General features: G+C 65.1%; 1 protein-coding gene across 1 annotated transcript in view; it reads left to right on the forward strand.

The window, feature by feature from the left end:
* Nucleotides 1-4,746: 4,746 nt before the first annotated feature.
* The window catches only part of LOC117008969 (histone-lysine N-methyltransferase 2D-like), a 21,862-nt gene continuing 1,685 nt past the window's right edge, over nt 4,747-24,923 (forward strand). Inside the window, 42 exon segments of the mRNA XM_033083113.1 lie at nt 4,747-4,813; nt 6,277-6,355; nt 6,428-6,554; nt 6,641-6,891; nt 6,972-7,069; nt 7,162-7,327; nt 7,415-7,580; nt 7,662-7,776; nt 7,857-8,023; nt 8,136-8,640; nt 8,642-9,011; nt 9,256-9,390; nt 9,483-10,336; nt 10,543-10,656; nt 10,952-11,062; nt 11,167-11,271; nt 11,484-11,665; nt 11,740-11,904; nt 11,990-12,096; nt 12,189-12,230; nt 12,330-12,545; nt 12,627-12,770; nt 12,860-12,976; nt 13,277-13,401; nt 13,485-13,674; nt 14,073-14,147; nt 14,434-14,538; nt 14,650-14,823; nt 15,090-15,174; nt 15,277-15,521; nt 15,801-15,874; nt 15,953-16,003; nt 16,143-16,907; nt 16,909-17,823; nt 17,984-18,154; nt 18,265-18,413; nt 18,627-20,710; nt 20,803-20,926; nt 21,019-21,106; nt 21,255-21,321; nt 21,474-21,706; nt 22,315-24,913. Of these exon segments, the coding sequence (XP_032939004.1) occupies nt 6,307-6,355; nt 6,428-6,554; nt 6,641-6,891; nt 6,972-7,069; nt 7,162-7,327; nt 7,415-7,580; nt 7,662-7,776; nt 7,857-8,023; nt 8,136-8,640; nt 8,642-9,011; nt 9,256-9,390; nt 9,483-10,336; nt 10,543-10,656; nt 10,952-11,062; nt 11,167-11,271; nt 11,484-11,665; nt 11,740-11,904; nt 11,990-12,096; nt 12,189-12,230; nt 12,330-12,545; nt 12,627-12,770; nt 12,860-12,976; nt 13,277-13,401; nt 13,485-13,674; nt 14,073-14,147; nt 14,434-14,538; nt 14,650-14,823; nt 15,090-15,174; nt 15,277-15,521; nt 15,801-15,874; nt 15,953-16,003; nt 16,143-16,907; nt 16,909-17,823; nt 17,984-18,154; nt 18,265-18,413; nt 18,627-20,710; nt 20,803-20,926; nt 21,019-21,106; nt 21,255-21,321; nt 21,474-21,706; nt 22,315-24,913 (12,625 nt within the window). The 5' untranslated portion in view covers nt 4,747-4,813; nt 6,277-6,306.

Consider the following 24,923-nt stretch of genomic DNA (forward strand, 5'->3'; position numbering starts at 1 on the left):
GGGTGCCTGCTCCCCCCAGTTAGCACATGGCAGGTGATGCCGCACACTGGATGCCGCTCCAGCTCTGGGCACCCCTCGGACCTGGGGAGGAGGGACAGGGGCACCCCTGGTGCTGTAGGGAGGTTGGGGCTCAGCACTGCCCTGGGGTATGGGGTGGTGGGAGTGGCACTGGCTCAGCCCTGTCCTCTGTTCTAGAACCCCCCCATGGCCATGTCCCCACACCTGGACCCCCACATTCTCTCCTGGTATTTATTGCTTTATTAACCATTGCGCTGGGGCTGGAGTTGGTGCCTGTCGAGCCACAGCCAGGCAGCACCAGATCCTGTCCTGGGGCGAAATCCAGCTGAGGGGGATGCCAAAAACATCCCAACACTGAGCACTTGGCAGCAGTTCCTGCCCATCCTCCTGTTCCGTCTGTCCCTATCACCCACAGTGTCCCTGTCCCTGCACCACAGGGTGGCTGGACAGGGTGTCTGCCATGGGCACAGGGTGTCTGCCACGGGCACGGGCATCCCGTGCCAGGTCCAACTCTAACCATGCTAACCGCTAACCCGCCCTGCTTGAGAGTTTTATTTTTCTATTTATAAATGGTAATATAAATGTCCCCCATTCCTGCCTGCCCCAGCAGGGGGACTCACCCCACGGGGCAGGGGGCAGCCTGCTTTTAACCACTTCTGTTTAAAAAACAAAAGAAATACTATTATTTAATTGTTTGGGGAAATAAAGAAAGTCTATGGCCCTATTGGAGCTTTGGCTGGAAATGGGGGATGTGTAAGGCGGGGCTGGGGGTCCCTGAGGCTGGGCATCCTGAGGGGCTGGGGTATCCCAGGGGCAGGGGTTCACTTGGGTGGGGGGCAGGCATCCCGAGCATCCAGCTGGGGTACCTTGGACCTGGTTAGGGCATTTCAGGGGGCTGAGGTATCCCTGGGGGTTTGACACCCTGGGGCTCTGGTGTTGGAGTAGGGAGCCCAGTTCCCCCTGGACTTTCTCGCCCCCAGATGGGCAAAAAGCTCACATTCCCCTGCAAATTTTGTCCGGGTGGAGACAAACTCATGACTCAGCTTCTAGTGAGGGGAATAGCAATGCAGTCCTCAGGGGCTGGGGTATCTCCAGGGGGATGTGGGTCCTTGGGGCTGGGGTTGGGCACTGCAGGAAATTGGGGTATTCCCAAGCTGGGGGTCCCTAAGGTTTGAGTCGGCCATCACAAGAGGCTGGGGATACCTGGGGCAGCGGTCAAGCATCCTGAAATAACCCTGAGGGCCTGGGGTTCATAGCGCTGAGGGAGGCCGCGATAGGGGTCTCGGGGAGCAGGAGGTGGGTGTGGGTATTCCCGGCTGTTTCCGGGCTGGGACAAGTTGTGGGGGTCATGTGGCAGGACCAGGACCCTCCCTCCCCCCACATTTCCACATTCCCACTCACATGCGCGACCACCACGTGGCCACGGCCCTTCCCTCCGTTTTCATGAATGGAGAGCCCGTTCGGCCAGCGCGCATGCGCGGTGGGAAGCCCCGCCCCCTCCGCCCGGCTCAGCCAATGGGAGCGCGCGGGCGGTGTTGTGGTCACGTGCGGCCGCCGGTGTAGTGGCGGCGGCCCCGCCCCCCGGCACGGCGGGCGCTTTTATTGCGCCGTTTGCCGCGCCCGCCGGCGCCTCCCCGCGGGTTGTGCTGCCCGTCCGGGCCCGCAAAGTTCTCATTCTCGGCTACCGGGTCAGCGCGGGGGGAATCGGTCTGGGGGTGTCCTGAGCTCTGGAGAGGGGTGCTGCCCTCTGGGGGTCCCTGCCTAGGGGGTGCGTGAGAGCGGGGCTGCTCCACTGGGGATTACCGGGCACGGCGGATGCACTGGAGGGGTTCGGCACTATGGATCCGCCATGCCCGGTGGGGGTTTGGGGCTGTGTTCAGCCTGGGCAGCCTCCCTGGGACCCCCTGTACCCCGGGGCCACATCCCCTGGAGTCCCTCCGGACAGGGGTTCCCATCTTTCTGTCCGGCTCCATCCCCTATCGCGGGGTGAAGCCGGGATCACCCAGCGGTGTTGTTTCCCCCTACTCCGATAAAATATCCCTGGCCCACCAATTCGTGTTGGAAAAGTTCGTGCAGTGCTACGAGCCCGGGAGGGTGGGTGGGGGGCCGCCTGTGGTCCCTCTTCCTGGTGCCCCTGTGGGGCCCCAGGTGATGAGGACAGACGTGACCCCACTTCTATGAAGGATGGGTTGTACCCCAAAACCTTTTGCTGGGGGCTGAGGTGCCCCTGGACTGAGGTGGAAGTGGGTCTGAGCCTTGAGGAGAGGATCTGAAGATCCCAGGCAGCCCCCCTGACCTGCTCCCACAAGATGGTGGTGGTGGGCAAGGCTGAGTTCCACAGCTGGGCAGGTAATGCTGGGGCGATTTGGGGTCTGGGGGTGTTGTGGGGATGCTGGGCTGCCAGGCGCCCCTGCCACCGGTTTTGTCCTTCCTCCCCACCCACCAGGATGAGTACACTATCCTGCCACACTCCATCATCACCATCCACGGTTACATCCTGGTCTACTTGGTGACAATCCCTGCGAAGGTGAGGAACCCCCGAGACTCGGGGATGAATCACCTAGGAGCAGGGGAAGAAGTGCCTGGGTGTTCCTTTGTCCCCACAGCTTCCAGGTGTTCCAGACCCTCCACAATGAGCTGCACAAGAGCCAAGGTGCTGTCCCTCCCAAAGAGGGGGCCCAGGGTGGTCTGGGTTCAGATCCTCCCTGTGTCCTGGGCAGACCTGGCCCTGTTGAAGGAAGGGGGGTCCTGCCTGTCCCCTGCTGCTCTGCTGTGTCCTCAGCTGGGAAGTGAGGACAGATGAAGGGAAGAAGCTGGTGGAGTCATTGGGGGCCATTTTCCTCGAGTCTTCAGCCAAGGAGAGCCAAGTTTGGGGGGCAGAGCCCACCCGGCGTTGGAAGGAGGGTTCCCAGCGTGCTGGCACTGATGTCCCCTTGTCCTCAGGGATCTTCGTGAAGCTCACTGAGGAGAACGACCAGGTGGACAATTCTTATGGCAGATCCACCTGCTGCCACCTGATGTGATCCCTGGGATGGGACAGAGCCTTCACCTCGACCACAGCAGTGGCTTTGGGGAGGCCACATGGTCCTGCTGTGGTTCTGAACCCCTCACTTTGCACAGACTGTGGGGCTCACGGGGGGCTGGGGGGTTCTGTCCCAGGCAGGAGCCCCTCAGTTCATCACTGCTGTCCCCCACATGCACAAGAACAGGTCGGGGCCATTCCTGCTCTGGCAGCCAGGGCTGAATGCGGGTGTTGTTCCCAGCGTGGGGCCGCAGCCTGGCTGGGCAGGACCCGTGGGAGTCGGAGCTGAAACAATTAAACGTTGTTTTGTCTGTAAACCCCTGGACTGGGGGAGCTGTTCCTTGCTGGGGGGGCAGCATGTGAGGCCCTCTCCAGCACCCCAGCATAGGGGTCCCTCCAACCTTGGATGTGCTCTGGGCCTGAGCCCCCTCCTCGTGGGGCTGAGCACCCCAAAGACCTCACTGGGACCTTTGGGGGGTGTGTTCAGCCCTGTCCCCCCCATTTCTCTCCCTGAGAACTTCAGCTCCTGCTCCGTGAGTGTGGGGGGTGCTCTGGCTGTGGTTCCCCTTGTGGCTTATCTCCACCCAGTCGAGCTAATTATTACTAATTGCCCAATTATGATGGTAAAGAGGAGCAAGAGCTGCTGGGGGGATGTGAAGTGGGCTATTGGGGTGCTGGGGCAAGGGTAATGCAGCCCGGGGGCTCGGGGGGGCTGCACCCCTCAATAACCCTCCCAAATTTCTGGGTCTGGGGGTTTGGGCTCCCGGGGCCCTGGGTCTGATCCCTCTACCCGGAACTGGGGGGTCCCGGGGGGGCTTCAGGGTCCGAGGGAGCTGATGTGGCCCCACACCGGGGGGTACCGGCCCCGTGTACTCTTTAGGGTCTGGGGTCCGCGGGGTCGAGGGGTGTGTGGGGCTCACGGTGCAGGACCGGCTGCTCCGGGGATACCGGAACCGGGCGAGCGTGGCTCAGCAGCAGCACGCGGTGGCCGTGAGTGGGGACTAGGACCGGGCTCGGCCGCTGTTACCGGAGACCCCAGGACCGGGCTCGGCGGCTGCTACCGGGGAATCCAGGACCGCCACAGCGCCTACTCCAGTGACACCGGGAACACCAGCACCATACACAGTAGCTGTTCCGGACACACCGGAACCGGTCCCGGCGGCTGCTACGGAGAACTCTGGGACCGGACACAGCGGCTGATACCGGAGACACCGGCGCGGTGCACGGTGGACGGTCCCACTCCCGCCGGCTCCCCATCCCGGAACCCACCCTCCCCTCCTCTAACCCCGTGGCCATCGCAGTCCCGGAGGCCTCTCTCTGTCCACCCTCGGGGCCGGCCCGGTGCCGGTGCCGGGAAGGGGCGGAGCCCCGCGCCTCCGGCCCCGCCCCCTCGGTGCCCACGTGCGCTCCCGCCCCGGCGCCGCCGGGGTTAAGCGCGGCGGAGGGATCTCCCCCCCCGCCCCGCCCGGCAGCGTGCGCTGCGGCCGCGCGCGCGCCGTCACACCCCCCGCACCCCCCCCGCGGCCGCAGCGCCCGCCCGCCGCGCACCGTCTCCCTCCGCCCGCAGCCCCCGCCGCCCAAAGTAGTGCGGGAGCGGCGGCGCCCCCCGGTCCGCGGCTCCCCCCTAGGACCCAGCGCGGCGGCGGCCCCGGCGGGGCGGGCGGGGCGGGGCGGGGGCGGGCGGCGGGACCTACTTTCCTCTGGAAATGGCCGCGCCGGGGAGCACCGAACGCCCCGCGCCCCGAGGCCCGTCGGCGTAGGGCGGCCGCGGGGGTGAGCACCGGGCGGGGGGCGCGGGGGTGCAAACGGCCCCGCCGGGGGGCCCGCGCGGGCGGGACGGGCCCCGGCGGCCCCGGAAGGAGCGGCCCCGCGGTCGTGCGGGCTCGGGCCGCGCCGCCTCCGCCGTGCCGCCGCTCCCGGTAAGGCCTGACCGGGGCCGGGCCGGAGCGCGGCTCCCACGCCTTTGTGTCCGGTACCGGTGGGGCCCGGGCGGCTGCAGCGCAGGTACGGCCGGGCCCGTCGCTCGGGGCCCGGTGCCGGTGCCAGCGTAGGCCGCGGTGGGCCGGGGATCGGGGCCTGGCCGGCTCGACCCCCCGGTTGCACCGGGGAGCGGGGGAAGCGTGGCCCGGGCGCGCCGGGGAGGGTGCGGGGGGGGTGTCCCCGCGTGGTGTTTCGGCCCACCCGGGGGTGCGGGCCGGGCCTCCCCCCGGCCCCGGAGCCTTTCCCGGGAGGGCCCGAATACCCCCGGCCCCGGAGCCTTTCCGGGAAGGCCCGAATATCCCCGGGCCCACCGGGAACCGGGAGGGGGGAGGTGCTGGGTGGGACACGACGCTCCTACCCCGCGGCCGGGACCCCGCCGGGGGCTCTCTCCGCCCTCCCCGCGCCGTCCCCTTTTTTTGGGGGGCTGGCGCTGCCCCAGCGCGTTCCCCTCTCCCCGGTGCCCCGGGGGTGCCCGCGGGTCCCCTCCCGGTCTCTCCCCTCGCCCCGTGTGTGGCTCGTGGTCAGGTTTGGGGTCCCCTCCCCTGGCCCCGGGGTGCCGGAGCCCTCTCGGGTTTTTGGGGTGCACGTGAGGCAGCGGTGGGAGGGGGCGGCTGGAGATCAGGGCATGGCCCCCCCTGGGTTGTGTGTCGTGTTTTGGGGTGAGCCTTCCCCCCGTGTCTATCCCGGGATCCCCGTACTGTGCAGGGTTGGTGCTGTGTCTGAGGAAGTAGGGGCACAGACAGGTGTTGGTCGTGGGGAACCCGTTTTTTTGCTGAATCCTAAATTCTCCCTGAAGATCCCCCACGTGGGAGGCACAGGGGGGGTCTCAGCTTGGTTGTGAGCACTGGGTGCGCTCCTGGTAGGGTCTTGAGGGCTCCTCAGGGGTCTTGGTGACTCCCTGGGGTGTTGGTGTGTGGTGGAGCCGTGGTCACTGATCCCCTTTCCCCCATGGTTAAATCGAGGTCACTCGGGGGTTTGGCTGCCCCAGATTTGTTAGGGTGTCGCTGCCTGGATTTGGGGAGAACCTAGGGAGGCAAGGGGGTATGGGTGAGGCCAGGGGGTCTCCTGGACCCACGGGGAGCAGGGAGCCACCCCCTGCTCGTGGGGGATGTTCCCAATCCCAGAGCCTACAGATGGCCTTGGGGAGAGCAGTGGGAAGATGCTGCCCTGTCCCTTGGGTAGAGGGTCATGGGGGGCTGCAAAGGTGTCGGGGAAGGTGTCATCATCCCTGGTGCTGATGGATGTCCCCCCTACAGCTGTGGCCCCCCAGGAACGCCGGAGGCAGGATGGACGAACAGAAGGTGCCCAGTGAGGAGAAGGACGCAGCCGCGCCAGGTGAGCTAGGGAAGCACTTTGGGGACCTGTCCCTGTTTTCCCTTGTGATGGTGACACTCCCTCTCCCCACAGCCGATGGGGTGATGGCCTCGGAGGAGATGGGCAGCGCCGAGGGGGACCCTCTGAAACCCCCCGAAGGAGCCTCTGTGGGGCCAGAGCCAGAGAGCACGGGCATGGAGGGACCTCCTGAGGCTGGCAGGTGAGGGTGGAAGGATTTGGGGGTGGCATGGAGCTACTGGAGGGGGGTCCCAAATATCCCTGACACCCACCCTGTCCCTCTCCCAGCCCATTGGGCCGACGTTGTGCCCTCTGCAACTGTGGGGACTGGAGCCTACACGGGCAGCGGGAGCTGCAGCGCTTCGAGCCGGTGCCCGACTGGCCCGAGCGGCTGGTGGGCCACGAGCCCCCCGATGGGCCTGGCCAGCCTCCCCCAGGGCCCAGCCAGCTCCCCCTAGAGCCAGAGCTGCTGGGTGACGGCCTGGCACAGATTGGCTTCTCCGAGGGGGTGACCCCAGCGCAGCTCTTCGAGCCGACAGGTGAGTGTGCTCACAGCACGGGGGTCCCCATCCTGCCACCTGGGGGTCCCCAAGCTGTTCCTGACGCCCCTTCCTCACAGGGCACTGCTGGGTGCACCACTGGTGTGCGGCCTGGGCGACTGGTGCAGAGCCGGAGGTGGCCGGCGTGGCCAGAGCTGTTTTCTCAGGGATCTCACAGGTGAGTGGACCCCGAGGGGGCTGGGGGGACGGCAGGGGCTCGGTTTGGCTGCCCTGCAGCAGCACTGACCCCCTGGACTTCTCTGCCCTCAGAAATGTGAACGCTGCGGGCGGCTGGGGGCCACCATCCCTTGCCGGGCGGCCGCCGGCTGCTCCCGCCTCTACCACTTCCCCTGCGCCGCCGCCAGCGGCTGCTTCCAGTCCATGAAGACCCTGCGGCTGCTCTGCCCCGAGCACGTGGCTGAGGCTGTGGATATGGGTATGTGGGCTGGGGACACCTCCTCTGGGTGCTGTGAGGGTCCTGAGAGCCATGGTGGTCCTGACCTCCTTCTCTCGTGGCTGGCAGAGGACGCGCGGTGCTCGGTGTGCAAAGGGCCGGGCGACCTGCAGGACCTGGTGTTCTGCACCAGCTGCGGGCAGCACTTCCACGGGACCTGCTTGAACATCTCCCTGACGCCTCGCAAGCGCTCGGGCTGGCAGTGCCCCGAGTGCAAAGTGTGCCAAACCTGCAGGTGAGCCCCCAGCCCTGGAGTGAGGAGTGGGTATGCACCCAAGGAGGAGTCCCAGCCCTCACTTGCCCCTGTGCCCCACAGGCAGCGCGGCCAGGACTCTGCCATGCTGGTGTGTGAGGCGTGTGACAAGGGCTACCACACCTCCTGCATGGAGCCAGCCACCCAGGGCCTCCCCACCGGCTCCTGGAAGTGCAAGGTATGTCCTGCTCTCGCTCGGGGGTGCAGGGTACCTGCCCCACCACTGCACCCCCTGACACATCTCTGCTTCCCCCCCAGAACTGCTGGGTCTGCTCAGACTGTGGCCGGCACTCCACGGGGCTTGACTCCAGCTGCCATTGGTCCCCGGGGTCTGCGGTGTGTGGGGACTGCCAGCAGCGCCGTGCCACGGCCGATGTCCCCACGGAGCCAGAACACTCACCACAGCCTGACCCGCCTGCCCAGATGTGAGTGGGGATGGGGGTGCTGGTGTGGAGGGAGGGTCAGGCCCTTTATGGGTGGGGGATGTGCCCCACAGCCTTGGGGATGCCCCCTCACCCAGGTTTTCCCCCATGCCAGGTCAGAGTCCCCTGTCCCCAGCGAGCCGACGGATGTGCCCGTGCCCCCGCCTGAGCTGGAGCCCGTGGGGGGTGACGAGGAGACACAACCCCTCGTGGACCCCAACGAGACACCCCCAGACCCCAAAGAGGCACCCCCAGACCCCAAGGAGACTCCCCCAGGCAGTGCAGTGTCTCCTCCTGGCGAGCTGGCCTCTGTGGAGGTGCCCCCCAGTGAGGGACCCCCCGAAGAATTGCCCTCTGATGAGCTCCCCCCTGATCAGCTGCCCCCCGAAACGCAGCCCTCTGACATTCAGCCTCCCGATGTGCAGCCCCCTGAGGAGCCCCTTGCTCTCATGCTGCCCCCCGAGGAGCCTCCCTCAGAGGAGCTGCCCCTTGAGACACCATGCCTTGCTGAACAACCCCCTGACAGACCCTCCCCTGAGGAGCTGCCCCTCAGTGAACCACCCCACGATGAGCTGCCCCTCGATGTCCCTCCCCTTGCCGAGCTGCCCCCTGAGAAACCAGCGTTTGAAAAGTCGCCCCCCCCGTGAGCTGCCCCCCGAAGTATTGCCCATTGACAAATCACCCCCTGACGAGCTGCCCCCCGATGGCTCACCTCCCAAACCTCCCCTCGATGAGCCACAGCTCAGTGAGCCCTCCCTCGAGGAACTGCCCCTCAACAAGCCACCCCTCGAGGAGCTGCCCCTCGAGGAGCTGCCCCCCGAGGAGCTGCCCCCCAATGAACCACCCCCCATCGAGCTGCTCCCCAAGGAACCTCCTCCTGAAGCGCTGTCCCCCGAGAAGCTGAGCCCTGAAGAACCCCCTCTTGTTGAGTTACCCCCTGAGCAACCAGTCCCCAGTGAGCTGCACCCTGAGGAGGACCTGAAACCACCAGGTAATTTGGGGACTTTTCACTGTCCTCTTTCCCCTCCTGTTTTCTCCAGTGGGTGTGGGGGTCCTGCACCAGGGGCTTCTCCCCACATTGGCTTTGCCTGATCCCCATATTCCACCTGTTTTCATGTGCTGGTGCCCTGTTTTGGGGTTCATGGGGAGCTGGGGAAGGGTCTTGCCTCTCAATCCCAGGGTGGATGGCACAGGGCAGTGGAGGGGACCCCCCTCACCCCATCCCCATCCCCCAGGTCTCCTCCCCGAGGTGACAGTGGCAGAGGAAGCGCCAGCCCTGGCTCCAGAGGTGCTCCCCGAGGAGGAGATGGAGCTGGAGCCAGAGCCCTCGCTGCCCCCTGAGATGACACCCCCACCCTCAGCTCCCCCAGGTGGGTCTGGGGAAACACCAGGGTTGGGATTGGGGTAGGTGGGTGTCTCTGGGTGGGCAGTGACATCACTTTTCTCCGTTTTCTACCCCCAGCTCTCCGTGCCATCTCACCTGCACGGACCCCAGTCCCCTCCCCTGATGCCAAGGAGGATGAAGTGCTCGAGCCCCCCACCCCAGCCCTGCCTGAGCCCCCCAGCAGCCCTGGCACCGCCATGGACACCGACCCCCCTGGATCTCCACCGCCACCCCTGGGCTCCCCTGCTGTCACCCTGGCCCCTGCTGAGCCACCTGAGGATGAGGAGATGGAGATGGCCGGTGGCGAGGGGGAGTCCCCAGCCAGCCCCCCTGGAGATGCCCCCCAGGGCAGCCCAGCCCCTGAGCTGGGGCCCTTCCCAGGCCTGCCTGAGGAGGAGGAAGAGGAGGAAGAAGAAGCACCGAGGCTGGAGAGGGAGGGCACCAGTGGAAGCTCCCCGCCACTCAGTGAGGAGGATGCACTGGAAGAAACCCGGGCTGGGGGGGACCCTGAAGTCAAGGGATCCCCTTCGGGGTCACCCCTGCTCCTGGAACCAGAGGAGCTGGGCCCTGAGACCCCCATGGAGGTGTGCACTACCAGCGAGAAGCACGGGGATGAGGGGTGCCCTGAGCCCCCCGCGCTGCGCCCACGACCCGACATCCTCAATGAGATCTCCAACCTGAGCCAGGGGGACACGAGCAGCAGCTTCCCTGGCTCAGAACCGCTGCTGGGGTCCCCAGACCCTGAGGGTGGGGGATCGCTGTCCCCTGAGCTGGGCCCGGCCTCGGCTGATGCCAGCCTGCAGAAGGAGGACGCTGGGTCGCTGCCGCTGGGTGCTGAGACCGATGACTCGCTGCTCTTCGAGCCAGCAGCCAAGGGTGACGGGGACAAAAGCCGGCGCCGCAGCTCTCCTGGGCGCTCCCGTGTCAAGCAGGTAAGGGAGACCCCTCTTACCACAATTTTATGGGAACCCTGAGCTCTCTTCTGGGGCCGCATCCCCTCCCTGGGCTGCCCCTGCAGCAAGTCAGTGAGGGCTGAGCTCATGGTGAGGTGGATGGGGGCAGTGCCCCTCTGCTGCTCTGGCATGGGTGTCCCACTGGGCCCCCCAGTGCTGTAACTCCCCTCTCCCCTTGGCCACAGGGTCGCAGCAGCAGCTTCCCTGGGCGGAGACGCCCTCGAGGTGGGTCCCACGGGGGCCGAGGCCGGGGCCGTGCACGCCTGAAGTCGACCACCTCGTCTGTTGACACCTTAGCAGTAAGGCTGGGCTGGGGCAGAGGTGGGGTTTGGGGAATCCTTGAGCTGTTAGGCTGAGAGCTGAGAGTCTCTCCCATCCCCTTTCCCATTATCCCTCCCTTGGAAAGACTTAAGAACCCTTAGTGTGGGGTGGATAGGGATCTCATGGGAGTTGGAACTGCCTGGGCCTTTGCTGAGTCTGGGGGCTTCACCACAAAAGCATAGGGCAGATATGGAGCTTCCCCCTGGGGAGAGGTTCTGCTGCCCCTGCACAGAGAGGCTTTCCACAATGCTGAGCTTCCCCCTCTTTCCTCAGCTCGCTGATGTGGAGAGCTCGCCCAGCAAGGAGGAGGATGAGGATGATGATGACACAATGCAGAACACGGTTGTCCTCTTCTCCAACACTGACAAGTTTGTGCTCATGCAGGTAACCAGGGCATGGTGGGATGGACAGATGGACAGGGTGGGACAGACTCTGTGTCTCCTCTGCCAGCCGCTGTCTCCTTACTCACAACCTCTCCCCATCCCCAGGACATGTGCGTGGTGTGCGGCAGCTTCGGGCGTGGGGCCGAGGGGCATCTCCTTGCCTGCTCCCAGTGCTCCCAGTGCTACCACCCCTACTGTGTCAACAGCAAGGTGAGGAGAGGGTCCAGGACCCCTGGCCCCATCCCAGGACTGTGCTGTGCCCCCCAGGGACACACACAAGGTCATGCCTGACACGTCTGTGTGTTGAGTTGGGCTCTGGTGTATCCATGCCAAGCCTGGCGTGTCCCCCACAGCCACACCGAGCCTGGAGACCCTCATGGGCCATGCCCAGGGCTCACGTGGCTGCCCTCCCATGTCCCCAGATCACCAAGGTGATGCTGCTGAAGGGCTGGCGCTGCGTGGAGTGCATCGTGTGCGAGGTGTGCGGCAAAGCCTCCGACCCCTCGCGCCTGCTGCTCTGCGACGACTGCGACATCAGCTACCACACCTACTGCCTGGACCCGCCGCTGCAGACCGTGCCCAAGGGCGGCTGGAAGTGCAAGTGGTGCGTGGGGGACACGCTGGGAGCCACGGGGGGAGCTCGGTGCTGGTGCTGACCCTTCAGGTCCCCCTCTGCAGGTGTGTGTGCTGTGTGCAGTGTGGGGCTGCATCCCCCGGCTTCCACTGCGAGTGGCAGAACAACTACACGCACTGCGCGCCCTGCGCCAGCCTCGTTGTGTGCCCCTTCTGCCGCGAGAAGTACGTGGAGGACGACCTGCTCATCCAGTGTCGGCACTGCGATCGGTGAGCACTGTGCCCTGGGCTTGAGGGGCTCAAATTTGGGGTGCTCCAGGGGGGGCTGTGGTGTGTGACCCCCTGCTGCCCACAGGTGGCTGCACGCGGCGTGCGACAGCCTCTTCACTGAGGAGGAGGTGGAGCAGGCTGCGGATGAAGGCTTCGACTGCAGCGCTTGCCAGCCCTATGTGGTCAAACCTGGTGAGCTCATGGGGCAGGGAGAACTCTGGGGAATCTGGAGGGCATTTGAGTGGTGTGGGGACTCAACCTGTGCCTCTGCTTTCCTGCTACAGTGCCCGCGCCTTCTGCAGAGATGATCAAAGCCAAGGATCCAGGTATGCGCAGGGTACTGTGGGGTTATCAGGGCTGTGCCCTCTTCTGGCCACGCACCCACTATTGGCATTTGTCCCCAACGCTGGTGTTTGTCCCCTCAGAACCCCAGTATTTCCGCTTCGAGGGCGTGTGGCTGACGGAGACAGGGATGGCCGTGCTGCGCAACCTGACCCTGTCACCCCTGCACAAGCGGCGGCAGCGCAAGGGGCGCCCGGGCGCCCTCAACGGGGATGGGGGGCTGGAGGGGAGTGACCCCCTGGGCCCTGAGGACAAGAAGGACGGTGACCTGGACACCGATGAGCTGCTCAAAGCTGAGGGTGGGTGTTGCTGGTGGGAGAGCTGCGGGGTTGCAGTGTGGGGGGGTCAGGGTACCCCACTAACGCGCACCCCCCTCGCAGTGGGTGTGGAGCACATGGAGTGTGAGATCAAGCTCGAGGCTCCAGCCAGCCCTGACCGCGACGTTGGAGCTGATGGGGACTCGGGGAAGGGGCTGGAGGACCCTGAGGAGTGCAAGAAGAGGAAGCGCAAACCGTACCGGCCTGGTGAGTGTCCTGCGGGCCCTGAGCCCTTCCAGGCTCTTCTGTGACCACCAGGCCTCATTGTGATCCTCCCTCCTTCTCTGCCCCCCCAGGCATTGGTGGGTTCATGGTGCGGCAGCGCAAATCCCACACGCGGCTCAAGAAGGTCTCGGCGGTGCTGCCAGATGTGGGGCGCGAGGGGCTGAGCAACGAGGGACACCCTGAGGATGGTAGGGCCCAGTGGCCCCCCTTTTTCCCCCCCCTCCTTTTTTCCCCTACCTTTTCCCCCATTTTTCCCCCCTCTTTTCCCCTTTTTTTCCCCTCTTTTCCCCTTCTCTTTCCTTCCTGGAGTTCCCTCCTTTTTTCTTTCTCCTCAGCACTGTTCTTTTTCTTCATTTCCCATTCCCTTCCCACCCTCAGAGATGTGGAGGGGCCCTCAGGCTGCACCCCACAGTGCTTTGCTGGTGGCACAGGAACAGCCCCAGACCCTTTTTGGGGGGTGGGTGTTCATTCCTGGGGGGCTGTTGCAGGGGCTCCAGGTGATGTCCCAGCCGAGGCTGGTCTGGATCCAGGCTCAGGAGAGGGGGACGAGAAGAAGAAGCGCCGGGGACGGAAGAAGAGCAAGTTGGAGGACATGTTCCCCCCGTACCTGCAGGTGGGATGGATGGGGGGAGCTGGAGTTGAATGGGGGGATGGATGAGGGGACCTCCTGGTGCTGACAGAACCCTCCCATTCCAGGAAGCGTTTTTTGGGAAAGCACTGATGGACCTGAGCCGGAAGGCGCTGCTGGCAGCAGGCGGGGTGGGGGACGGGGCTGCCCGCCCCTCCTTGGGCCAGAGTGCCCCAAGGCCCAAGGGGGACCCCAACCTCGCTGGGGCACTGCAAGGGGGCACCCTGGACAGGAGGGAGACCCCCACCCACCCTCGAGGTGAGTGTGACCAGGAGTGGGTCTGCAACCCAAACCATGGCTGCTGACCAGGAAGGGGTTACAGGGTTAGTGGGGGGTTGTTGTGGGTCCCTGGACTTGATCAGGGGATCCCTGGGCTTGCTGGGGGTTGTCCCCGGGGTTGTTGCAGGTCCCTGGGTTTGTTGGAATTTACTGTGGTCCCTAGGAATGGCTGAGGGATTGTTGGGGGTTTTGGGGGGATGTTGGAGGTCACTGGGATTGTGGGGGGACCCTCATTGTGAGCAGCCGCTGTGGACACTGAGGCTCGTTGGAGAATGCCAAGGTCTGTGGGGGGCTGCCATTGCCATTGAGGGGTGTAGGAGGATGCTGAGGGTCGGGGGGCCCTGACCTTGCTCGCTGAATCCTGGGGTACCCTGCAGGGGACGACAGCACTGACGGCAGCGCCGCCGCTCCCGATGATGATGGCAAGGACGACGCGAAGGCCGAGGACCTGGGTGAGGCCTGGGGACCCCTCTGCGACACCCCCAACATCGAGTCCTCCATGGGGCATTGGGGCGCCCACAACCATCGAGATGGAACTCTATGGTTGTGGGGTCCGCTCTGGGCTGGGCTGAGCTCTATGGTTCCCTGTAGTTACATGGTGCTGGTAACCATAGAGTGGCGCCCAGAGCGCCCCCGCGTGGCGCGGCCTGCCTGGAGGACCGAGGGACCTCCAGTGATGGGGTCTGCCCCGTGAGGGTCCCCGGGGGGCTGAGGGAATTTCCTGATTGTTCCTCACAGGGGCTGACGAGCCGAAGGATTCCCCAGACCGTGGGGACACCGAAAAACCAGCGACCCCAGGCGAAGGAGCGCTAAGCTCTGACCTCGATAAGATCCCCACAGAAGGTGAGAATATCCTGTGCCCCCTCTCCTGCTGAAGCGATTGTGGTCCCAGGACCATGACCCCGAGGTTTCTCTACTTCCCATAACACCCAGCTCCTGCTTTTGCCCCTGCAGAGCTGCCCAAGATGGAGAGCAAAGACGTGCAGCAGCTCTTCAAGGATGTGCTGGGCTCAGCAGAGCGCGGGGAGCAGCCCCTCAACTGCGTGGCCGCGGGGATGGAGGCCGGGCAGGACCCCAGCCGAGCACAGCGGCCGTTCCTGCAGGGAGACCTCCAGCTCTCGGGGCAGGGTGGGTGGAACTGCCATCCAGGGGGTCCCTGGAGAATGTGGTGAAGGGCAGGGCTCGTTGCCAGCCCAAGGAAAGCCAAACTCATGGGGTTGATCCGCTTGGAGAGCGGTGGTGCCTGTGGTATCTGAGAGCCCTGTTGCTCCAGGGGTGAACATGAGAGGCATTTTGGGGGTTGTGCTGTCTGGGGGTTGTTTGGACCACCAGTGGACGTGCAGGCTTGTGCCCCAGCTTTACTTTCCCTGAAACCCATCTCCTTTTCCTCACAGGGAGCGTTTCTCTGGGCTCACTCTCCGGATCCGTCTCCTTGGACTCGTACTCGGGTGTCTGCCAGTCCCCATTCCTTGATAACAGGTACTTCAAGGAGCTGGAGGGTCCCCTCCTAGGAGGGATTGAACTACAGGGTGTTGTGGGACCACTCTTCCCTCACAACCTGTGACACTCCTCTCCACTCAGGGAGCGGAGTGGCTTCTTTAGCCCTGACCACTGCGAGCCTGAGAGCCCGTGGGCCAGCAGCTCGGCCGCCACCACCCCCTCGACCCCCACAACGCCCACGACGGAGGGCGAGGGTGATGGGCTGTCCTACAACCAGCGCAGTTTGCAGCGCTGGGAGAAGGACGAGGAGCTGGGTGAGCTCTCCACCATCTCTCCTGTCCTCTACGCCAACATGAACTTCCCCAACCTCAAGCAGGATTATCCAGGTAGGGCTCTGGGGGAGCTGCAGCCACCCAGTTGGGGTGAGGGTTGTGGGTATGGATAAAGTGTGACTCCCCTGTCACTATTTCAAGGGGAGACCAGGCTGTTCTGGCTCTGAAGTGTTCTCTGCAGTGGGCTGGGAGAGTCTCACCTCCATATTCTGGGCACAGGGCTGTCCCTTCACATGAGAGAGGGACAGTGACCCACCAAGGATATGAGTGGGCTTGTCAGGTCCGGGTTAATGTTGCTTTTCCCCTCTTTATCTGCTCGTACTGGACTCCCAGACTGGTCGAGCCGCTGTAAACAGATCATGAAGCTCTGGAGGAAAGTCCCTGCCACGGACAAAGCCCCGTATTTGGTGAGTGCTGGGAGGTCATTGGGATGGGGGGCCGGGGCACCGGGGGCTGCAAGTCAGCTGGCTTCGTGTCTTTGTTAGCAAAAGGCCAAAGATAACCGGGCGGCTCATCGCATCAACAAGGTGCAGAAGGTACGTGAGGCGTGGGGAGGTGCCCGGCGGCCCCGGCCCAGCCCTGGGGGGACATGGTGTGCCCACCCCCAGCCCGTGCCCAACCCACGGAGAGGGCAGCAGGGCTCCCACAGCGCTGACAGCCTGGCTCTCTCTGCAGCAGGCCGAGAGCCAGATCAACAAGCAGACCAAAGGGGAGGGACTGCGCAAGCCTGAGAGGCCCTCGCTGCACCTGCGGATCCCGGTGCCGTCAGGGGCACAGCCTGTCTACATCAGCAGCCCCCCCGCCACCGGCGAGGGCTTCCTGAAGCCCCCAGCTGGTGCTGGAGGGGGACCAGAGTCTCCCAGCGAGCTCTTCCTCAAGCTCCCACCCCAATCCCCTGCCCAAGTGCCTTCGCACGATCCCTACGGCGCGGCCTCCGCCTACACGCTGGAGCCCCGCTTCCCCTCGCCCCTGGGCCAGAGCCCCACCTCGGGTGCTGCCTTCCAGCCCTTCCCTGGCCAGCCCCAGCCCCTCACAGCCCCCCGTGCTCCCCCTGATTTCCACCCCACCCCACCTGGCACCCCCCGGCACCAACCTGGCACCCCTGACCCCTTCCTGAAACCCCGGTGCCCTTCCTTGGACAACCTCTCAGTGCCAGGGAGTCCTGGGGCACGGCCCCCTGAGGCCCTGCTCTCTCCCCTGCCTTTTGGGGAGCAGAAGAAGGGTCTGGAGGTGAAGAAGGAGGATGGGGGAAGCCTGGGGGTCTGCTCACCTGGCTACACTTCTGCCATGGGCTACGGGGACTCCCCCAGTGGGCCCCACCTCTCGGCTGCGGAGCTGAAGGCGGCCGATGTCTTCAAAGCCCCCATGACCCCACGGGTCTCTCAGGTAGAGCCGCAGAGCCCGGGGCTGGGGCACCGGCCCCCCGACCCCCATCCCCTCGGCCCCCTCACCCCCTGGCCACCCTGATCTCTACCGTCAGTCGCCCTACCTGGACCCCTACTCACAGCCCCCGCTGACGCCCCGGCTGCAGCCCCCTGAGGCCTGCTGTGCCCTCCCGCCCCGTTCCCTGCCCTCTGAACCCTTCTCCCGCATACCTGCCAGCCCCCAGTCCCAATCCAGCTCTCAGTCCCCTCTGACCCCCCGCCCTCTCTCCAACGAAGCCTTCTGCCAGTCCCCTGTCACCCCTCGCTTCCAATCCCCAGATCCCTACTCCCAGCCGCCCTCCCGGCCACAATCCCGGGACCCCTTCACCCCCCTGCACAAGCCCCCCCGTCCACAGATGCCGGAGCCGGGGTTCAAGTCAGTGGGTGCGGCTGGCGGAGGTTTTGGGGGCACCCCGGCAGGTGACCCCCACGCCAAGGCAGCAGCCGGGCCACAGCCACCCTTTGCCCGCTCGCCTGGTGCCAGCGTGTTCCCAGGGAGCCAGCCCCCCATGCGCTTCACCTTCCCCCCGGCCGTCTCGGAGCCACTCAAGGGCTCCCCGTCCCACCAGCCCCATGGGATCAACAGCCATTACGGCTCTGGGAAACCCCAGAGCTCGGCCTACGCCTCGTCCCCCAGCTTCCACCAGGCCAGCAGCCCGCTGGGCCCTGGCACTGCTGCCCACGACTCCTACAGCCTCTCGCCCCTGCGGCCCCCATCGGTGCTGCCACCACAGCCCCCGGCCCCCCCACAGCAGCAGGACCCTTCTGGAGCCTTCCTGCCCCGCACTGCGCTGGGACTGACAGCTGACAAGAGGGAGGAGGTGGCTGCAGGGCTCTCGGCACCCCCAAACCGGGACCTGGCAGAGCTGCCTGGGGGCCAGGATGCAGCTCTGGGTGCCATGAGCCAGTCAGAGCTGGAGAAGCAGCGGCAGGTGAGGCTTCTCCTGAGCTCCAGCTGTATCCATTGGGGTTTGGGAGAGAATGAAAGGGAATAACTGGGGCTGTGGAGGCACTGATGGCCACTCTATGTGGTTTGTTTTGCTGGTTTTGGTCCTCTTGCTATTCCGTGCTCTAACACTGAATTCTTCTCAGCGCCAGCGGCTCCGGGAGCTGCTCATCCGCCAGCAGATCCAGCGGAACAGCCTTCGTCAGGAGAAGGAGAGCGCGGCTGCTGCTGCCTCCTCCCCAGCTGGCTGGGCCCCTGAGGCTGGCGGGCAGAGCTTCGAGCTGAGCCGGGGCATGGCCCCGTACCAACCAGCACAGGTGGGCACAACGTACATGGGGGGCGGGGTGTGGCTGATGGAGGGGCACAGGTGCATGGGGGAGATGTGGCTGATGGGGGACTGACTCTCTTTTTTCCTTCCTTTCTCCAGGACAAGGCTCTCCTCGGGACTCTGGCCACGGCAGCGGGTGCTGGGAAGCTGCCTGGCTCCGTCATGGTGCAGGCAGCGTTTGCACAGGACGAGCGGCTCTCCCGGCCCCCGCCGGCGGCCACGCCAGCCATGCTGGACATCAGCGGGCGGTGAGTGCCCCCTGACAGGGCAATGGGCTTGGCATGCACGGGTGGGAGACACCAAATATCACCCTGGGAGCATGTGTACCCCCAGTTTGTGTGGGTCACTCTGGAGGGAGGGGATGGCTGTGGGTTTTTGGGTGCTTGGTGCAGTCTGAGGGGGATGGGACAATGTGTGTCGGGGCTGTACCAAGCTGGTACCAACACCATGGTGTCTTCCAGGGCGGCGGTGGGGCCACCCCAGGCCTTCTACCCCCGTGGGGTCTTCCCATCACCATCCCCACAGCAGCAGCAGCAGCAGCAGCACCTCTGGCAGCAGCAGCAGCAGCAGCAAGCGGCCGTGGCGGCCCTGCGGCTCCCTGTCACCTCCCGCTTCGCCCCCCCGGCCACTGGGACCCCCATGGGCAGCCTGGGCACCCGCCTGCCCACCCCTGCCGAGGCTGTGCCCCCCTCACCAGCTGCCCTGGGCGCTCCCTTCATCGAGCTGCGACACAACGTGCAGAAGGGACCTGGGGGTGTCGTGGGCTCTCCCTTTGCCCCCCAGGCACCCCGGCCTCGCTTCTTCCTGCCCGGGGAGGAAGGCACCCCCCAGGCCCTGTGCACCCCCATCATGCCCATGCAGGCATTGCCATCCCAGAAGGTTCCAGCACCGCTGCCACCTGCATCCCCGCAGGGAGCCGAGATGGGCAACAGCCACCAGCAGCCCCATGCCAAGGCAGCCCCACCGCTGCCAGCCCCCACCCTGGAGCTGCAGCAGCACATCCCCCCACGCCCACTGTCCTCTGGTACCACTCTCCGCCCTGAGGGTCCCAAGGACGGCGCTGCTCCAGACCCTGCGCCGGCCCCAGGGAAGAGCCACCTGAGCCTGGAGGGAGGGCGGCTGCCCTGCGAGGTGCCCGTGGAGCCCGATTTGGATGATGACTTTGGCTCCCACAAGGACTTGGAAGACGATGATGATCTGGCCAACCTTAGCCTAGATCCAGATGTGGCCAAAGGGGACGATGACTTGGACAATTTGGACAGCCTGGAGACAGCAGACCCCCACCTTGATGACCTGCTGAATGGTGATGAGTTCGACCTGCTGGCCTACACTGACCCCGAGCTGGACACGGGTGACAAGAAGGACATCTTCAACGAGCACCTGCGCCTGGTCGAGTCAGCCAACGAGAAGGCTGAGCGTGAGGCCCAGCTCAAAACAGAACCACCAGCACCCACCTTGAAGCTCCCTGACCCTGGGGACAGCAAAGATGTGACCCCATCTGTGGAGGATCAGGAGGTGCCCAAGGAAGGACTGGTGTCTGGGATGGGCTTGGGGCTCTCTGCCTGCCCCACGGGCACTGTGCTGGCCCCTGACCCGGCTTTCAAGGCACAGGGTGCAGAGGCAAAGGCTGGCTCCCTGCCCACTGATGTCAAGCCCAAGCTGGAGGATGGCTGCCTGAAGACCTCGCCCTGCCAGTTCACCACCGCTGGTCCTGAGCGTCTCCCGGTGCCGGTCAAGTCAGAAGCACTGCAGAGCACAGATAAAATCTCTGCCTCCCTGGGCCTGAGTGTCAAACCTGGCCAAACCCTCCTGAGCTCCAGCACTGGCCCCACTCGCCTCAGCCTGACTCAGTTCTCCAACAGTGGCCACACTGGCGTCCCCATGCTGGAGAAGGACCCCTACACCGGCACTGGCCGTGGGCTGGCAACTGCACAGCTGGGTGGCCAGAGCAACCCCTTGCTGGAGAAGTTTGAGCTGGACAGTGGAGCCTTGGGGCTGGGCAGTGCCCGGCACTCACCAGCAGATGACTTGGACAAGATGGAGAGCTCGTTGGTGGCCAGCGAGCTGCCTCTGCTCATCGAGGACCTCCTGGAGCACGAGAAGAAGGAGCTGCAGAAGAAGCAGCAGATGTCAGCCCACTTACCCCGTGGCACTCCCCACCTCCCAGCCCCAGGGCACCCCATGCTGCACACAGGGGCATCTGGGCAGCCTCCTGAGGGGCAGCCACCCCGTCTGGGCACCCCACAGACATCCCTCCAGCTGGGGCTGGTGGCCCGGCCACCGCTGCTGCCACCACAGCCCCCCCGGCTCAATGCACCCCAGCAGGGCCCAGCTCTGGCCCCCCACATGGGCATGGGCTCTGGGCAGCCCCATGTGCTGTCATCCCCCCATGGGGTGCAGGTGGCCCTGGGGCAGCCACAGCAGAGCCAGCAGCAGGTGCTGGTGCAGAAGCCAATGGCCGGGGTACAGCCCCCCACGCTGGGTCTGAAGCCCCCCCAGCTCGTCATGCAACAGCAGCTGGCCAACAACTTCTTCCCAGACACAGGTAGGGGCTGCAGGTGGTTGTTTTGGGGGAGCATGGGGCCCTTTTGGCTGGGGGGCATAGAGCTGAACATACTGTGGTGTCTGTCCCAACAGACCTTGACAAGTTTGCGGCCGAGGACATCATGGACCCCATTGCCAAGGCCAAGATGGTGGCGCTGAAAGGCATCAAGAAGGTGATGGCTCAGGGCAGCATCGGGGTGGCCCCAGGCATGAACAGGTAACAGGCATGGGGATCTGGGAGGCACAGGGTGGGCAGGCAGGTTGCTTTGGCTCTGGCTCACTCCCCATCCCTGTCTGTGTCCCCCATAGGCAACAGGTTTCCCTGCTGGCCCAGCGGCTCTCAGGGGGCCCGGCTGTCTCTGAGATGCAGAACCACTTACTGGCAGGGAGCGGGCAGGTGAGTGGGGTGTCCAGTGGACCCACAGGGGTCTCTTTAGGGCTACCAGGCCAGAACTGGTGTTTTTCTGGCTCTCTGAGGAGGTGGGGACTGGGGGGAGAGAACAGAAATCCACAACACGTGTCCCAAACACTCCCCTTTCTGCCAGGAGCGGAGCGGTACAGACCCGACCCAGGCTCGCCCCAACCCACCCACCTTTGCACAGGGCGTCATCAGTGAGTACTGACACGGCAGGGCCGGGTGGATTGGGACAGGGCCTCACCCAGCCCCTGGGGACTGTGATCCCCTCTGACCTGGGGTCTGTGCTGGCCCAGGGTCTCTGCTTACCCGGAGTCCCCACTGATCTGAGCTTCTCCCCATCCTGCAGACGAGGCTGACCAGCGGCAGTACGAGGAGTGGCTGTTCCACACGCAGCAGCTGCTGCAGATGCAGCTGAAGGTGCTGGAGGAGCAGATTGGGGCGCACCGCAAGTCCCGCAAGGCGCTGTGTGCCAAGCAGCGCACGGCCAAGAAAGCCGGGCGGGAGTTCCCCGAGGCTGATGCTGAGAAGCTGAAGCTGGTCACGGAGCAGCAGAGCAAGATCCAGAAGCAGCTGGACCAGGTAGGACTCTGCTTGTGGATGGGCACCTCGTTCCTGGTGCAAACTGGTGTCCCCAGTGCTAATGCTTCACTATTCCCACTGCCAGCCTTGCTATTCACCACTTTAACACTGTGCCATCCCCGGTGCAAACATGATGTCCTCAGAGTAAATGTGCCATTTCTGGCTCTACTGCCCTGCTGTCCCCAGCACTGATGCTGTGCCAGTCCTGGTATTAATTCCCTGCTGTTCCTGGCACTAACACTGCCATTCCCAGCACTGATGTCCTACTATTCCTGGTGCTAATGCCCTGCTGTTCTGGCACTAATGCTCTGCCATTCCCAGTACTGATACCCCATTGTCCCCAGCATTTGTCCTGTGCCATTCCTCGTGCTGATGCCTTACTGTCCCTGGCAGTAAAGCCGTGCCATTTGCAGTGGTGATGGTGTGCCACTTCTAGCACTGTTATTTTGCCATTCCTAATGCTAATGGTCCCCTGTCCTGGGCACTAAAGCTGTGTCTTTCCTGGTGCTGATACCCCATCATCCCCAGTGCTAAGGCTGTGTTGTCCCCCTATCCCTGGCACTAAAACCCTGCCATTCCTGGTGCTGACACCCTGCCATCCCCGTCAGGTGCGGAAGCAGCAGAAGGAGCACACCAACCTCATGGCTGAGTACCGCAACAAGCAGCAGCAGCACCAGCACCAGGCCTCGGCCGTGATGGCCCTGAGCCCCTCGCAGAGCCCCCGCCTCATGTCCAAGCTCCCAGGACAGCTCCTGTCAGCACACGGCGTGCAGCAGCCCGGGGGAGCCCTGGTGGGAGCACAGGGCCTCGGGCAGCAGCCAGGGCAGCCTGGGGGGCTGCGCCTGCCCCAGGGCGGTGTGTCCATGGCCGTGCAGCAGGGCCTGTCCTTCATGGGGCAGCAGCCTGTGGGAAATGCCCCAGGACCTGGCTCCTCTGGCGCCTTCTTCAGTGGGAACCCTGCGCTGCGTGGGCTGACCGCTGACAGCCGCTTGATGCAGGAGAGGCAGCTCCAGAGGATGCAGCTGGCACAGAAACTGCAGCAGCAGAACATGCTGGGACAGGTGTCACTGCAGCAGCAGCCGGGTGTGATGGGACAGACATCAATGCAACAGCCAGGTGTGATGGGACAGGTGTCGCTGCAGCAGCCGGGTGTGATGGGACAGGCGGCCATGCAGCAACAGGGCGTGATGGGACAAACATCAATGCAGCAACCGGGTGTGATGGGACAGGCAGCCATGCAGCAATCAGGTGTGATGGGACAGGCATCCATGCAGCAATCAGGTGTGATGGGACAGACGTCACTGCAGCAATCAGGTGTCATGGCACAAGCATCGATGCAGCAACAGGGCGTGATGAGTCAAACCTCCATGCAGCAGCCAGGTGCGATGGCACAGGCATCGCTGCAGCAGCCAGGTGTGATGGCACAGGCATCGCTGCAGCAGCCAGGTGTGATGGGACAGACATCGATGCAGCAACAGGGTGTGATGGGTCAGGCATCCATGCAACAGCCGGGTGTGATGGGACAGAGCTCGATGCAGCCACAGAGCATCATGGCACAGACGTCCATGCAGCAGCAAGGTGTGATGGGACAAGCTTCAATGCAACAGGCAGGTGTGCTGGCCCAGACATCGTTGCAGCAGCCAGGCATAATGGGCCAGGCATCCATGCAGCAGCCAGGTGTGCTGGGCCAGGCCCCAGTGCAGTCGACAGCCGTGCCAGGGCAGCCTGGCCTGCTGGGGCAGCAGCAGCCCCCAGCCCCACAGCCCAGCACAGGGGCTCAGCCCATGGTGCCAAAGCAGCCGGGGCTGCTGGGCAGCCAGCAGAGCCTCCTAGTGCAGCAGCTCTCGCCCCAGCAGCAGCCAGGCGTGCTGGGCCACACACCAGGGCTGCAGCACCAGCCTGTGCTGGGCCACCCCCAACCCCAGCGCCAGGTCGTCCTGGCCCCCCACCAGCAGCGGGTGCTGGGCTCGCCCCAGCTGACACCACAGACACCAGGGATGCTGAGCCACCGGCTCGTGCTATCCCAGCAGCTGGGGCAGTCTCGGGCTCTGTTGGCCCCACAGCAGCAGCAGCAGCAGCAGCAGAACTCAGCGGCTGCCCAGCCAGGTCTCCTGGGGCTGGGCCAGGGGCAGCCCTCGATCCAGCACTTTCCGCAGCACGGGGCGGGGGGCCAGGCCCCTTCTGTGCTGCACCTGAGTCAGGGAATGCAGTCGGCCCCAGCAGTCCTGGCTGCCAAGGACCAGCCCACAGGGATGGAGGGCAGCACCCTGCACGCTGAGGGTGGCGAGAGCGGGGGGCAGCTGCACGGGGAGCAGCAGGGAGCCCTCAACCCCCCGGGACTGGGGGGCCCAGAGCCCCTGGCCCCCAAGCACCAGGCTGAGCTGGGGCAGAGCCAGCAGCTCCTCTTGACCTCCCCACAGCCCGCTGTCCTGCGGGCAGCCCCTGGGCAGGCAGGTGCCCTACTTGCCCCGCCGTTGCAGAGCCCTGGGACTGTCCACCCCGAGCTGTCCCAGCAGCATGGGGACACGGCCGGGGTAACAGAGCAACCACTGGGCTGTGGGACAGGCCCAGCACAGGCCATGGTGCCAGCACCACGGCCCCCAGAGCAGCCAGGCAAGGGGGTGGCAGGGGCCCTGCCAGGGCAGCCACAGCCCCTGCGGCTCCAGAGCCCCGTTCAGCACAAAGTTGGGCCGGCGTCAGGCACGGCCACGCTCCCGCCGAGTCTCCTGGGGCAGGTGCCAGGGCCGGTGATGGGACAGATCCGGGCACAGCTCCAGGGTGTCCTGGCCAAGAACCCACAGCTGCGGCATCTGACGCCACAGCAGCAGCAGCAGCTCCAGGCCCTCCTGGTGCAGCGGCACCAGCAGAGCCTGCTGCAGCAGAACCAGGCACTACGGACCCCTGGCCCCTTCCCCGGGCAGGCCCCAGACTACAGCTTGCCCGCCACCCGCCAGCCCCCTCGTCCCATGGGGTCCCTTTTCCAGCCCCGGCCAGGTGTCCCGGCAGAGGCACAGACCAGCTCTGCCACCGAGCCGGGGCGGGTGCTGCCAGGGCAGCCCCCCCAGCAGCCCCTGGCTGAGCTGGTTCAGGCAGCTCTGGCTGCCCGTGGTCCCCAGCCCAGTCTCATCCGCCTCCCTACACCACCAGCCCCTTCACCCCTTGGCTGTGCCCCCCAGCACCTTGCCAGCCCTGAGCAGAGCCCCAAGAGCCAAAGAAG

Source organism: Catharus ustulatus, chromosome 31 (genome assembly GCF_009819885.2).
Source record: "Catharus ustulatus isolate bCatUst1 chromosome 31, bCatUst1.pri.v2, whole genome shotgun sequence".
Taxonomy (NCBI): Eukaryota; Metazoa; Chordata; class Aves; order Passeriformes; family Turdidae; genus Catharus; species Catharus ustulatus.